Raw genomic sequence first — 16,076 nt, 5'->3', positions numbered from 1 at the left:
AAAACGTAAACATTTTTTTCATTTTTTGACAATTTTAGCAGACAAAATATTGATGCTTAAGGCACCAGTTTCATCAGTTAAAATTCTTGAAACCACCTTCCAAACCAGATGTTGGTTTTACTCATTTCTGGAGTATTTTCACATCATCGAAAATCCAATGCAGCCCCTGAGCCAACAGAAATTTAAATTCTTGTGGAGTAAGAGTGGTAGGAATGGTATTATAAGAAGACCCAAAGGTGCTTTCTCGGTTTTTTCTAAGAAAACAATTTGCTTCTCATCCAAGAAGCTTTTTGGATGAAGAAGTGAAACATTTTCAAAGAAAATAACCAAGAAAGTCCAGTTGCCTTTTGGAAAAAGCACCTTTGGGACAACCATGACCTGTCCTGGAAGATTGAGAATCTTCACAGATATTACAGGGAGAGGAATGAAGTACTATTCTACTCAGAAACGTATGTGTAAAGACAGAAAAGAGTATCAAGGCCAGCTCACAATAGCAGGACCTTCACTTTTCACTTAAATTGTGTCTTAACCAAAATCAGCAAGTGAAGCTTTGTAAAATTGGGAAATGTTCATTTAGACTTTATGTAGAATTAAACAACTTTCTCCAACCTTGTACCAAGGCATTATGGATCTTTTAGCCCACCATACCCAGAGGGCACCTGATTGGGGAAGTTTGAATTAGAGATCAACATCTTTCTATAATCTCTAAACACTGAGGTTACTAATGAAATATTTTCATGTTTTCAGACAGATTAATTCTGGCCAGTAATAGATGTTTGCAAGCTGTTCTTACAGCTATTTTTCAATTTATGCAAACCGAGGATGTATATCATCAATTAGAATAGTGCCTACTAGATGTATTATGAACCCATAATTTGTGAAATCTGTTGGAGTGGAGCTAATATGATGGACCATAGATATTGCTAATGGATGTTCTTCCAGCTGTATTGTTATTAGAGAATTATTATTATCAAAATGATTCATTAAATCTTCCAGAATGATGTAAGTTCTAGCCAGATTTGAGCAGTCTATTATTTGTGCAAGATGACACAGCCCCATTTGAAACTGAAACTGTCATGATGACCTAAGTCAAAAGAATAATTTCCAGGCAAACAATCTAATCATACCATATAAATCAGGGCTGTCAAACTCCCGGCCCGCGAGCCAAATGCATCACGTGCTGGCTCCGCCCCCGCTGAGTTTAGCGGAAAGGGAAAAAGTCCCGATATGTCATGTGACGTCGCAGTGATGATGCTAGTTTGACACCTCTGATATAAATTAATAGGAACTATAGCTGCTCATAACATCAAACAGGAATCTTATTGGAATTATGTTCTACTGTCACTAACTCTGGTCAGAATTTTAAATAGAATATGGCATACCATTTTTCACAGATTTATATCAGCTTGTTTGCAATAGTTATTTAGGAGAATTAAATTAATGTTGAATTTGGTCCAAAATAAGTTGCAATCTACAAGTTTAAAATCCTTCTAAAATGCCATTTGCATCTCCTCAGAGAAGTCCACCAGAGAGTCCTTTCAGCAGTTCCAAAAAGGCTCCACACCCATTTGTACTACTCAGGTGAACCCGAGAACACAGATAAACCTCCAAGTGCTTCAAGGACCCTCTAAAAGGAATTTCTAAAAGAATGCAACTGACCAGCTGTCTGCAAGGAATATAAATCCTTCCATTCCCCACCATCCACTCAGAGCTGAAGAAGCTTCTTGGATGAGAAGCAAAATGTTTTCAAAGAAAACCAAGAAAGTCCAGTTGCCTTTTGGAAAGCACCTTTGGGACAACCATGACCTGGATGACTGAGACTCTCCATAGACATCTCAGGGAATAACCAATCTGCATTTTATCAGAATAAAAACCTGTTACCTCCATTATTTTGTAACTAGAAGCAAAGAGCTTCCTAAGTATTCTATAAATGAAGCAGATGAGACTAGGATTTACATTTCTTTGAAAAATTCTTTTACAGTACATACAAAAATATTCTGCATACACTTTTTTTGTTTCAATTATAATTTTTTACAAAAGCAGATATTACAAAATTTAAGATTTGAAAACAGTATTTACTCCTGACATATCAGGCCATGGGCTCTGACGGAAACATGGGTCTGGAAGAGTCAAGTGATCTTCTAGAGGGAGACACCGATTCTAGTGAAGTTGTTCAGAAAACTACAGAAGTCAAACTTGAGTAAAAATCATGATTCCCAAATCCCAGTTCACAAAAGATTAAAGAGCACTCATTCACAAGGCAGGCCAAAATAGGGAAAATAATTTTCAGAACTTTCAACATGTGAGAAAAAAATGGATTGGATTGCGAATAATGGTTTTACGAGGCCCTCTAACAATTCTGAAATTCAAGTAATACACTAACCACTTTGCTTGCATTCCAGTATTGTTGAAGATATGAGTCTGTTCACATTTTTATTTATAGATTATCATGCAATCCAGCTAAACACTGAAGCCTGTTTCATTCCCATTGGTTTAAAATTGGAGTGCTGGATGTGTAGAGAGAAGCATCAAAGTTAAATTTATATCTGACTATTATAGGGCTTCAATGCAACTGAACAATGACTGAAATTGTGCTCTAGTTTTTGGGAGTCTCCAGGGGAAGCAGCTTTTTGGGGAACATCTACATATATCCCAAATGGATTGTTTTTTAAAGGAGAAGTACCTCCAATATATACACACATACTCCTGTGCATTTTTCCACTTTACAAGAACCCCTATGGTGACCTGCTACGCAGATCGCCAGCCAGCGTTGCGTACCATCGAGACTGGACGTGGGTTTTTGGGTTAAAACAACAGTGTTAAGAATATATTTAAGAGAGAGCTTCAGACTACCTGCACCCCTGTATTGAACTGACATTGATAACAATAGAAATACACCAGGGCAAAGTACTCTGCATGCCAAACCCTATAGGAAAAAATAAAGGCAAGACATTTTTTTTTTGGTTTTTCATAACAAAGACATTTCTGCTGAAAGAACAATACAAGATTTAAAATAAAACTATGCATTTGCACAGTGAAAATAAAGATCCAGTCCAAGGGAATGAAGTTTACACTAGGAGAATACCCACACACCACACATTTTGGAGGAATAGTAGTTTGAAATTATGACAGTGTTTGAAATTATAATAGTAGTTTGAAACTATGACAGTGTAACACCTGAAGAGAGAAATCTATAGAAGATTAAGCCATTTTAAACAAGGATGGATGCTATGCATAATGCCAATATTGTTCCACATAGCACTGCCTTGACGCCATCTTGGAGCAGTGATTCAGGAAGTTCCCAGTTCTGTTACAAGAGATCCAAGCCGGAGCCGATACGGACTAATATGCAAATCATAGGTTGTACCCTTTAGATGCCGTCTCTGTCTTCATTCTTTGAGTGTTGCTTTCTATTACAGTAGTATGGATCCAGTAACTTTAGGATGCCTTTTAACAGAAGAATATCATACAGAGTTGTTAATGAAAATATTTTTTCTTTTGAGTCAAAATTTCAAAATTATGCATTTCAAACTGAAACTTATTTATATTATTTTCTTTTAAATTATAAGGTTTGCGTATTGTTAAATTTATGCATACAGAAGGACCTGCATACATTTGTTGATTAAGTGTTTTTTTCTGGTGAGACTGGTCTATCAGAGCAACCTGGTCTACCCAATTATGGGACGGAGCATACTGCTTTGGTTTTGGCCCCAAATCCAGGAGCCTTCGCAAGCAGTCACTTTCGTGGCAAACTATTTTTGTTTGTTGCGAAAGCGACTGCCTGCAAAGGCAATAAATAAATAAATAAATAAATAAATAAATAAATAAATAAATAAAATTACAGACCAATCTCTTTATGTTGCGTTACCTGCAAAAGTCATGGAATCAATCATTAACCAATCTATAACCCTCCACCTAGAGACAGGACAAAGCAATAGATGCAATTTACATAGACTTCTATAAAGCCTTTGATTCAGTGGTACACAACAAACTACTTCTAAAACTAAAGTCCTATGGCATTTCTGGACTCCTACATAAATTGATAGCTGCCTTCCTGTCAAACTGGACAACAAGTCATCAAAATAGGAAGCGCTCTATCAAATCCTGTACGGGTTAACAGGTGCATTAGCGCACCAGCGTGCCTACCATCCCTGTCCTAATGTTTCTTTTTACTTGTATCCTTTTCATGTATTCAAATTATGTTTATACTTTTTTCTGTTATCTTACATATGCTTGACAAATAAAATAAATAAATAAATAAATAAATAAATAAATAAATAAATAAATAAATAAATAAATAAATAAATAAATAAATAAATAAATAAATAAATAAATAAAATGTCGTTGAGAAGGCATTATGCAACCTAAAATCATATCTTATCTATTGGCCCTGATGGATTATGTGCCTACTTCTTTGAAAAGCTCTCAACCACCATAACAGAACCTCTTAGCATAATTTATGAAATATCTTTCAGAACCAGCTCCTTACCTAATTTATGGTCACTAGCCACGGTCATCCCTATCTTCAAAAAGGATTACCCCAGCCTAGTTGAAAATAACAGACCAATCTCATTATGTTGGGTCACATGCAAAGTCATGGAATCAATCATAAACCAATCCATCACCCTCTACTTAAGAGACAAACAACCTACTCTCCAACAAGCAGTTTGGCTTCAGAAAAAAGTTGTCCTGCAATCTGCAACTCTTACACTGCAAAAACATATGCAACTGCAATCTGCCACTCTTACACTGCAACTCGACCAGGGAAAAGCAATAGATGCAATTTATAGACTTCTGTAAAGCCTTTGATTCAGTAGTACATGACAAACTACTTCTAAAACTAAAATCTTATGGCATTTCTGGATCCCTGCATAAATGGATAACCGCGTTCCTATCAAACAGGCAACAAGTAGTCAAAATAGGGAACACCCTATCAAACCCTGTACCTTTAACAGCAGTGTTCCCCAAGGAAGTGTTGTAGGCTCTTTATACTTTACATTAATTACCTTTGCGATCATATTATAAGCAACTGCGCTCTCTTCGTTGATGATGTAAAACTATTCAACACCACCGACAATGCTGCTACCCTTCAAAAAGACCTTGACTTTGTGTCGGAATGGTCAAACAATTGGCAACTCCAAATCTCAACCAACAAATGCTCTGTCTGACACATTGGCAAAAAAAATCGGAACACAAAATACAATCTGGGCGTATATGACCTCGTAGACGACCCTCACTCTGTCAAGGACCTTGGATATTCATCTCAAACGATCTAAGTGCCAGAGCTCACTGTAACAGCATTGCCAAAAAGGCATTAAAAGTTGTTAACCTAATCTTGCGTAGCTTCTTCTCTGGTAATATTGTACTACTAACTAGAGCATACAAAACATTTGCTAGACCAATTCTCGAATACAGCTCATCTGTCTGGAACCTGCACTGCATATCGGACATTAATACAATTGAGCGAGTCCAGAGATATTTCATGAGAAGAGCCCTCCATTCCTCTACCTGCAATAGGATATCTTATGTCTTCCTTTATTTCTTTGTCGGTAAAACATAAATTCAACACATTTGCTGATTGTTGCTATACTCTCATTTTGTAATCTAGTGCCTTCCAGATATAGGGACACTGGTTAGAAATTTTGGGAATTACTGTCTCTACACAGTTGATGAATATAAAGTGAGAAATTATGTTCCATACTTTGACAACTGTGCATGGTATCTACAAAAATTTTCAATTAAATATAATCAGGATTCCTCTCAGTACAGCACAGTGTAGCTGGAATTTTGCATACACGATGGAAGTCTTCTTTCTCACCCATCTTTGTAGATCGAGTTGGAAAAATTAAATAAGAGAAAAAGGGGAACTAATTCTAGTACTAGATAATTCTGATAGAAAGCTGGTGTGGATCAGGGCACCTTTTCTGTGAGTTAAAAAAAGTTAATAAATGGTTGCAGGTACATCAAAGTTCAAAAGTGAAGCATGAGCGTAAGAGCAACAATTGAAACAAAGTAGAAAGCAATAGTTATTAAAATGCAATGCCTTTACTATTACCTGGTAAAGCACTGCTATCGATTAAGAGTCAGTCTGATGGAGTTTTTAACAACACGAACCATACCACTTGCTGGAATTGGAGAAGATGAATCTGGCAATTCTTTACTAGAAAGCCGCTGCAAATGAAAACTAAAATCAGATGAGGGAAGCAAGATTCCAGAAATATGAGTACAAGCCTAGATCAAAGCAAAATCTGACATCAATCCTACTGCTAAGAGATGTGTCATCTCCAGCTGCTCAGCTTTCTTTTACTGCTACTGAAAGGAGATGGTTGAGTTAAAGCTTTTAATTTATAAGCCAATCTGGAAGTCTTTGCAGATGGGTGGCAACCCCTAAAAATTAGAATAATGTACAAATTATATATTAAGTATAGGCAATACTTCAGATTTGATAAAAGAGATACTTCAGAAAGCACATGAACTGTGAGCTTCCTGCTGCAGCCTCATAATCTGAGATCAGGATTATCTTTTAGTAACTCAGAGATGGGTGTTGTGTACTCTGAAACACCTCTTCTCACTCAAATCTAAGATCTTGTACAGTCCTGTTATATTTAGTGTCATTTCAGTGAGAGCAAATTACAAAGCATGTAGATGTATTACAGAACACAAAAATAAAATGAAAGCCACATAAATATTAAAAGTCTTCCAGAAATCAGTTATTATCTCCAATTTTGTTTCAAATACAAATGTTTACTTAATACCTGTGATCTTTGTGTATCAAAGGTTGGAAGAGTCAGGGTGTCTTTAAGGCTGTGCTAAAAGGAAGAAAAGCATAAGTTGTGGTCAAAATGCAAGTACCACTGGGCCACAGGCAGCAGGTACAAGCCATATTGACATCACATACATCATGATGTCATTGTACAAATGATGTAATGAATTGCAGCGTTCAATTTATCTCACCACTTACTCTGACAAATGAAACTTGTACAAAGTAATGTAGTGTTTCCCTTCCTTCCCATCTCTGAGTCTTGACACTAATGTCTAGTTTAATATTATAACAGAGCTGAATTTGGATAAAATACACCAAATTATTGAAAGCTATGTAATGCCAGGTTTAGCCCTTCATTTCACACATCGAAGACTCAACAAATTACAAACAATCATGCTGTCATGCAACACATCATTCTGGCTTTTCATTCATTCCTTATTTCACTTCATTCCCCAATACTAACTAAGATAATAGTTCAAAAGGCAGGAACGTCTCCTGAATGTATTGCCAGGAAACAAACTCAATTTGTTTGATATAAATTATACAACAATTAAATTAGCTATAAACCCCACAGGTGGTGAGTAGGCGTTGGGGGGAAAGAGAAAGAACATTACTTATGCCCATTAAAGAGCTATTACTACTAAGATCTTCACCCTTATTAAAGTCTGAGCCAATTTGGGTATTTTTCCCCAAGAGATCACAATCTCTATTTATAGTTATTCCAAAAGTAACTTTCACTTAGTTTGAAGCTGTAGTGCTCAGGGGAGTTTTGTTATCAGTCATGTAACCGTGTCCTCTTTAACAATCAATTTTAACACTCATGCTGCATTGGAATTTATGTACAGAGACACTTACCTTGTCTACATCTTTCAGCCGCTTAAAACAATCTTCAGAGATTGGTGAGTGATCTCTCTTATGTGCAGAGTTATTTTTAATAGAATTTACGCCATCTAGGTGTCCCTGGGAATGAGTAGAAGCAAGGATGATAGTTGGAGGAATTTTATTTTGCTCTATGGCCATGGAGACACTACTGGAACTTAAAGGCAGAGTTCTGTCTGCTGAAGCTGTAAGATTCAAGTCTGCAAATTGGAGTAACGTTAAGTTTTAATTAATGGTCCTAAAAAAGAATACTAGTTAATTTTGAAGTTAGTACATACAAGAGCCACTACCTGGTACAGACATCGTTGACTGAGTGATGGTCCATGGTTTCTCTTGCCTTTCACATATAGTGGGTTTTTGAAGGACATCAGGCCTGTGAAAAGCAGCACTGATTAAGAAACATTTCATGGAGATGAGGAGACATTATGATAAAAGCCTTCCATAATAACATGGGGAAATGGTTGGGAATGACTTAATCAATAGATGAGAATTGAGGAGAATGACAATTGGAGTGTATCTATTTAGAAAAAGTCTATTTGAGATACATGGTTTAAGAGTAAGTCTATTTATAAGCACACATAGAAAAGGAGTCAATGAAGAAACCTGATTATTTATGATGAAAAACTGAGGGAACTCATTAGGGAAATTCTGTATGATTTAAAAAAAGAAAATTTGGAAGCAGCTTGGAAAAGAGAAAAATATTATGTTACACATGTCATCAAAGTCTATGGAGATATGTTAATGAAAACATGTAAAGGGATGCTTGGTAGAATGATGATGGGAAAGAGGCTGTGAAGAAAAATGAATTACTGCAAACATAAGGATAAAGAAAGATAAAGTCTATAGAAAAACAAAGATAGCTGAAAAGAATGAGGTTAAAATGAGGTTGTGGCTAAGATTAAAAGAGAAAGAAAAATGCTTAATGATTTTAATGGAAACAAATTGCTTGAGTGAATGAAGAGGGCTAAATAAGGAGCCTCCAACAGTCACCAGAATTAAAAATAAAAGTAATGAGACTATTGAGTGAAAGTATTTATGGAACAAAATGAGGGAATGTTGTTAGAAGCATTTCAGAGATCTTTATGAGAAATTGTGCTCTTTTCAAAAGTAAAAGTAGCAAAAGTAAACACAAGAATTACCTGGGATAATTTTTTAAAGTGGGATTGCCAGAGTGTCTGACAGAAATTTGAGCAAAAAGATGCAAGAAATACCAGTAATCATGAGCAAAAGTTTGGGAAATGTGGTACTTTATTGAAGGCAATGGATAATTGGATCAGGTTTTACTTTTTAGCAAGCTTCTGGGAAGCCTGTTCTCCTTTGTTACCAACATAACATAAGCTGGCTCAGGAATGGGCAAATCACACTTTGTGGGACCATGATTTTGCAGAGCAGCTTTTCTGCTGCTTTTTTTTGTATTTTGCAAAATAGAGGTGCTTTAAATCTTTGTTTTGCACCCCTTCTGCCCTAAATCCTACTAAATCCCTCAAAGCACAGGCTGAACATTGTTTTCTTCTATTTTGGTGGTATACATATCTTGTATCATTCTGGCCAAGGTCTAAAAAAATCATACTGTTGTGGCCTGTTGGCCGCCAGCCCCTCCAGCAGCCAAATCAGAGGAGAAGGTGGAGGCATGGGAGTCAGGGTCAGCATCAGGGCATCCTGGGAGCTCTGAGGGGGAAGAGGAAATGGAGCTGTCAGAGAGAGACAGAGGTGGAGTCTGGGCCATTCATCAGCCCTCAGATGGAGAGTGAAGAGCCACCAGGTCTGGAGGCGGTTGATGAAGAAGAAGAGGAACAGCTGGGTCCAGTGCCTGACGTGCGACTGCGCAGAAGGCAGAGAAGAGGAGAGCAGTGGAAAACCGTGGGCCAATCCTGGGGAAGGAAGAGCCACCGCTGCTAGCGAGGCCCACCCTAGCTCTGGGGATAAAAGGCAGGGGGTGGAGATGATAGGTACGGTAGACAACTATTCATCTTCCGGCTGTCCGGACTTTCAGCCTGGGAGAAAAACTTTTTGCTGGGGCTGCTGGCATTCCTAATAAAGGAATCTTCTGAGTTCACGTCAGAGGGTTTGTCATGTTTGGGGAGCTGGGCCAGAACACATACAAATACCCATAGAAATTATTTATTGCTCACATCTTAGAAGTAATACTGATGTTACCCATATGACAGACACTTGACACTGCCACACAACACCTACCTTTCTATCCCTTTTGAAAAAGATTTACTGCAATATTCCATCACATTATTGAATGAGGAAACAGTACTGCACTGTGTGGTAACTTCTGCACTGCTGTAAGTGTCCAAACCACTATCATTTTCCATTGTCTTTTTCAACACGACCCCACAAGCATGTCCACCAAGATCAGGCACGCTCTGTTGAGATAATTCCAGTTTATAAATACCCAGATCTGTAAATGAAGTATTGTCAGAAAAACCAAAGTTTGGGCCAACCTTTTTCCTCTTCTGAAAGAAATATGCTGGCAAATAAAAATGGAGTTGTTTCTTCCTCACATGAGTAGCTTCAATCTTCATGCCTTCTTTCAACATGTTGATATTGTTTGCCTGCCTATAAACTAAGATCAAAGATGACAAAGTCAAGAAGTTATCCAATAACTCAAGCAACTTTGATCAGCCTTTAACCTGCTGTCCTGTTGCTGTTGGAACAAGCTTCCCTGTCCATAAATCATATATCAGATTGGGTACTACAATATTATCATTCTATCTTTAGGTAATGAAATGAAGCATTCTGTCACATGATCAGTGAACAGAAATAAAGAAAATTATCTAATCCAGTTTATTTTTTGCAGTACATATGCATTATAAGTCCTGATACTTCAGCTCCTGAAGATTCTTAGGTTGTCTAATGGTCTGTCTTACCAGTAGACTTAATTTTACAAGCAGGGTAAATTAAAATAGGGGGAACCTAGGGATACAAGCACAATCTTTTTTTCTTCTGGAATCTGATTCTTAATCAGCACTATCCCTTCTGAAATGAAATGAAAGCCTAATTAAATTAAGCATCAATCTTTTTTAGTTTATTAGTTTGATCATGCAATGAAATACTGAGGTATTCGTCTATATAAGTATCATTATATGGGAACTAGTGTATTAGAAACTAGATTTTATAACACAACAATGGCCAGCTGGTTTATTGTCGTCATTAAAGTAATATAAAATTATTACATGTTTTCTAATAAAGAGCTTACATAACTTAAAACCAGACCTTGTCCAAGAAAAAAATAAATTAATAAAAGAGGAAGGAACTGATTTCCCTTCCTACAGAAATCTATCTTATACAATTAGAATAGTATATATATATATGTGTGTGTGTGTGTGTGTGTGTACACACACACACACACACACTATTTTAATTCTAATTATATAAGATAGATTTCTGTAGGAAGGGAAATAGTATACACACACACACACACACACACACACACACACACACACACACACACACATGTTTAGCTACACAACTTCTGTAGTCATACAATCTCATTTTGGGCACTTGGCAACCAGCTTGCATTTATAACCAGTTGCAGCATCCCATGGTCACACAATCATGCTTTGTACTGTTTTTTGTTATTTTCTGGTAAAAAAATAAACTAGATTTTGTCTTACATCCATGTGATTCACTCAATGACCATCATAAAAACAACTGTAAAATCTAGTCTGGTCACGTGGTGAATCAATTTACAACTGCAATGACGACCAGGCTCAATTGTGGCCATAAATCAAGGACTACCTATATTTTAATATCCAGAAATAAATTTCCTAGTCTGTATAGAGTCAGAGGCAATGGCATGCTGATAATTAATAACTGACTCTGAATACCCCATACCTACTGCCACATTGCTATTCACTGAACAGCTGATCAGTGTGTCAGATTGGAGGCTCATCTTTGGTCTCAAGTGGCTTGCAAAATTCCAGAAAATTTAACAATCAACAATTGTTAAACTGCTATGAGAAAGCTCCAACACATTACTGGGCAGAGGGCTCCACTTTGGAAAACATATAATATGATTGTGAGTTTTGGCTTTTTCTTTCTTTCCAATGAATACAAACCTAAGTTGCTTACAGCAATGTTCAGCTTTCAAAAATAGCTTCTGCAGCATTTTCTAGGCTGACTACATTTCACAAGGCACTTTTCATCTCTAAATAAAACCCTCATATATTTTGAAAAGTGAGCCTATTTTTCTTCCTCTGGGGAAGGACAAGTCCTAATTGGACTTGTGTGAACATGTATCCAGGGGAGTCCATTGTAAAGCTATTTAATTCTAATGGTAAAACCAACTACAGAATCTAATTAAATTCCAAGAACACAGCTTGGAAAGATAAATGTTTCACTACAACATAGTTAAGAGAAACTCCCATTGATTATACTGAACTTTACACTATTGCCAATAATTCCAACGCTTTAGGGAGCAGATTCCTCTAAAAGTAGGTTCAATATAGATAAAATGATGTGATTAAAAAGTGAGCAAAGCATGTGTTCTTTTGCAATCAAGAAATCAGGATTGTATTAGTCCAATAGACTTTAAAGGAATTTAAAAAATAGTAAATCTTTGAAAAAAACCACGTATTTAAAGGAGAAATTTACTTCAGCACAAATTATGCTTCATTTTCTTTTCTTCAATCTTCTCTGTGGCCATATTGATGTATTGTTGTAAGCCGTCCATAGTCATTTAGGTGTGATGGGAGGTATACAAATTTAATGTGTAAATATTCCTTTTCTCATTTTTATAAGCCATCTCATTATGGATGACATTTCACTTGGTTGCCCAGATGTCAGAGGCACTAATGTACACTAAAGTGAAGTATCCATCTGAAATAATATTGGTCTACTTTTAAGGGGAAAAAGTTTACCTGTATCTGTGAATGACTGGATATCATAGGTTAAGTCAATGCTTACACTCTCTGTGTTCTCCAGTTTCTTAAAAATTATTCCCAGAAACCACATTGACACATAATCACTTCTAGAGGGAGACACACAAAAAAAAACATATTATCAAATAATCCAATGCCAGAAGTGTTGTGGGTAAGATCTAAATGCAAATTACTTATGCATTAGACTGATTTCCTTGCAGATTCAGATGTCAACATAATAACGAACATTATATGTTACAAAGAAATTACGGACTTTGCAATGGAGAAAAGTTTTGATTTTTATTATTCTAATGAAGAGAAAACAATGTGTTGGGACCTATGGACTTTATGGAGTGCTCAGCTGGGCTGGACATGCATACCAACTGCATACACATATACGTACATGCCCACATTTATATAAATTCACACATAACTGGACAAAAGAGAGAGAAAAAAACTCAGGCATAAAATCTCTCTCTCTAACCCATAGTATGCTCATTGGAAAAAAGAAAATGAATATTCCCCATCTCACTTTTAATCTAACGAAGTCAAATGGCGAGAGAAGGTTTTACCAAAATAACTGCCATTTTACATTTATTCTTTCTCTACTTGTTTCCTTGCTTTCACACTATTAATTTTCTGGAAGGCCCTGCTTCTATAATGCACAAATAATGATGGAGCTCACACCCTTCACAAACTCTCCTAGAAGCTCTGGTGTCTGCACTGGGAGTCTTCCTTGACTTGGAGTTAGCAGGAATAGGGCTCTCAAAAAATTTGCACCACAGTTGCACCACAGAGAAGTCTGGAGAAGGCATGCAACATCATATTAAATCCCCTCAAGGGTTGAATGAGGCTGAATGAAGTTGAATGTTGTAGGTTCCATACTCCTTTGGCACTTATTATGGGAACCAGGAATATAGTCAGCCAGGAAGAAGCTGAAGTATTTTCTCATCAGATTCTACTGCAAAACAGCCTGTCTACCTCTATCCTTACCTGGCTAGGCAGATACAAAAAGAGGGAAATGTGCAAAGGCAAGTTCAAAGTAAGCAACTTTATTTGCATCAGTTAGTCCTTCCTTGCAAATACTCTCCTCCATGCTTTTATTCCTTTAGGCCATATGCATTTATAAACCCAATACTTTACATTCTAATCCCATTGAATAGACAAAAATCAGCAATATTACATATTTTAAAAATCCAAACTTCCTTTGAGTTATACTTTATTAGGCAATTCAAGATTATAAAACATGTACATTTTCCAGTCACTAGGAATTATCACCAGGAATTATGGTTTAAAAGAAAATAAGAGAGAAATAGCATGTGTCACTGATATTAAAGCTAACTCTGTGTTAATAAAAGTAGGTATGGCTCCTTTTCCGAGGGTGCCCTCACCTCTTGAGATCTGGAGGGCCTTTACCCTAGTAGTCCTTCAGGAGGGCTATGAAAACCTCACACTGGGCAAAGATCAAAGGGAGCCCAAGCAAATATAAATGTAAAGTAAGTAGGTGGTTTTGGTGCTATGATTTGGCTATATGGTGTTGCTTTGGGGTTCAGTTGGTTTTATTTCTTCTCTTTTTAATGAATATCATTGTGAACTGCCTAGGATTTTCATGTATAAGATAGGCAGCCATATAAGTTTTATATAGAAATAAAACAAATAGATAACTGAAAGTGTGCTTGGGTGAATCTAGGGCTCCCTCAAAGTTTGCTGAGAAGAATAATTAAAATTATTTGACCCAAAGGTGCTTTTCAAAAGGCAACTGAACTTTATTCAGAACTGAAGACGGTTCTTGGATGAAAAGCTAAATGTCTTCAAGTAAAAAAAAAAACAACCAACCCAAAGAAAGTCCAGTTGTCTTTTGAAAAGTACCTTTGGGACAACCATGATCTGGATGACTGAGAATATCCATAGATATAAAACAATTTGATAAAATATAAAATCCAACAGTTAACAATGGTGTACCTTAAAGGCTTCAAATCGATTGTGACACAGATCATCTTTATGCTACAAAAGGCTAAAGGTGCCTCCCATATAAGCAACATTATCATGTGCCTGCCATATTTTCCCAGTGCTTATTTTGTCTCATTATCCAAGGAAACAACTGAAGATGGAAAGACAGACAAGCCATACAAAGTTTTCTAACTAGCAGTGTTAGCCTCTCTTTAAAAGCAGACATCAATGCAACACAATACAATAGCGTTGACATTAACTCACTCTTTGTACTGATCCCTGTTCCCACTGAAGGACTGTGGATTTACATGGACGAGAGTAATAAATTCATTTCTCTCCAAGTGTCCAACAAGCACACGGATTTTAGACTCCACCAAACCAACCCTACAGAGAGAAAATCAGCCTTGGTTAGCAATGTGTCAGAATGCCAAGAACTATCAACTACCTTTGGAAATATGGCACCATGCAATTTGAAGGCACAATGCATGAAACACAAGAGAGAGAGAGATTTAATATTGGAAAATATTGTCATCCCCGCCCCCCCCCCCCGCATTTATAATTCCTTACATCCACAGAATGAATGCTTGCTTATTTCAGAAATAAAAATATCCATCACAAGTTTGAAACACACAAAAATAAAAATCAGTAAATTAAAAAGCACCAGATAATTAGCACAACAAAACGCTCAGTGTCACATAGCAGCTACAGTTAGACTTGGAGAAAAACGCTGATACTGATTTAGGAGGTAACATCATCTCCTTTTTTAAAGGATTAAGTTTATATATTGTCCCTCAGAGTTAAAGTAGTCTTTGGATCCACATTGCATTTCTTCAGGTTGAGATCATAATACATAATCAACCAGAGCTAATCTGATAATTTCTTGGGCTGCAAAATGTATGCTTTCTGAAAGAGTTTAAATATTTAGAAATACTGCAAATCAGTTGGAGTATAAAGAACAGAAAAATTATCTACTTTTCCAAATAGCTTTTGTATTTTTTACTTTTTAATATTCATAAACAATAAATGCATATATTATATGCATTACAAAATGTATATAATAAAATTATTTGCACACTGTAGAAAAGTCTTTTATTGATAATTGCTCTGGGGTCATTTGATCTTAATATGCATGTGCTACTTCCCGCTTCAAGAGTGTTGTGAGTGGAACTTAAAAGCCGTTTTTCATTTTTAAAGGTTATCAGGAATCAGGTTACACCGCAGTATTTCACCCACAAGAACCAAACTGAATATGTTAAGCTCTTCCTCAAATGATCCATTGAGGATCATGATCTCAGTGAGTCTTGCTGTCTATTTTTTTCAGTATTTTCAATTTAAATTTCCCACATGCACTAAGCTTGTTTAAAATCTATGTTGTGCATTTTCCTTTGTTAATTTATTTTATGCTTTATTTTACTATCTATCCATCCATCCATCCATCCATCCATCCATCCATCCATCCATCTTACTAAACTGTCCATCTCAGACAAGTAATTCTGGCAGTGAACAATCATAAAAAAATTAAAAACAATTACAGTATAGTATAAAGTTAAAGATGTGTGGCATCTAAATAAATGACTACATTGACATTATCATAAATGTCAATGTAATCAGGAAAT

General features: G+C 36.3%; 1 protein-coding gene across 1 annotated transcript in view; it reads right to left on the bottom strand.

Moving 5' to 3' along the window:
• Positions 1-1,957: 1,957 nt before the first annotated feature.
• PAPOLG (poly(A) polymerase gamma) overlaps positions 1,958-16,076 on the bottom strand; it is a 42,207-nt gene continuing 28,088 nt past the window's right edge. Inside the window, exons 14-22 of the mRNA XM_034427317.3 lie at positions 14,725-14,844; positions 12,511-12,620; positions 10,093-10,214; positions 9,839-10,014; positions 7,933-8,015; positions 7,619-7,842; positions 6,756-6,809; positions 6,056-6,171; positions 1,958-3,447 (exon numbers count right to left, since the gene is read on the bottom strand). Coding sequence (XP_034283208.2) covers positions 6,070-6,171; positions 6,756-6,809; positions 7,619-7,842; positions 7,933-8,015; positions 9,839-10,014; positions 10,093-10,214; positions 12,511-12,620; positions 14,725-14,844 — 991 coding nt within the window. The 3' untranslated portion in view covers positions 1,958-3,447; positions 6,056-6,069. The remainder of the gene's footprint in view (positions 3,448-6,055; positions 6,172-6,755; positions 6,810-7,618; positions 7,843-7,932; positions 8,016-9,838; positions 10,015-10,092; positions 10,215-12,510; positions 12,621-14,724; positions 14,845-16,076) is intronic.

Source organism: Pantherophis guttatus, chromosome 1 (assembly GCF_059756535.1).
Source record: "Pantherophis guttatus breed Tessera chromosome 1, ASM5975653v1, whole genome shotgun sequence".
Lineage (NCBI taxonomy): Eukaryota > Metazoa > Chordata > Lepidosauria > Squamata > Colubridae > Pantherophis > Pantherophis guttatus.
The sequence above is the reverse complement of the archived record's forward strand: the minus strand, read 5'-3'. Positions and strand labels throughout refer to the sequence as shown.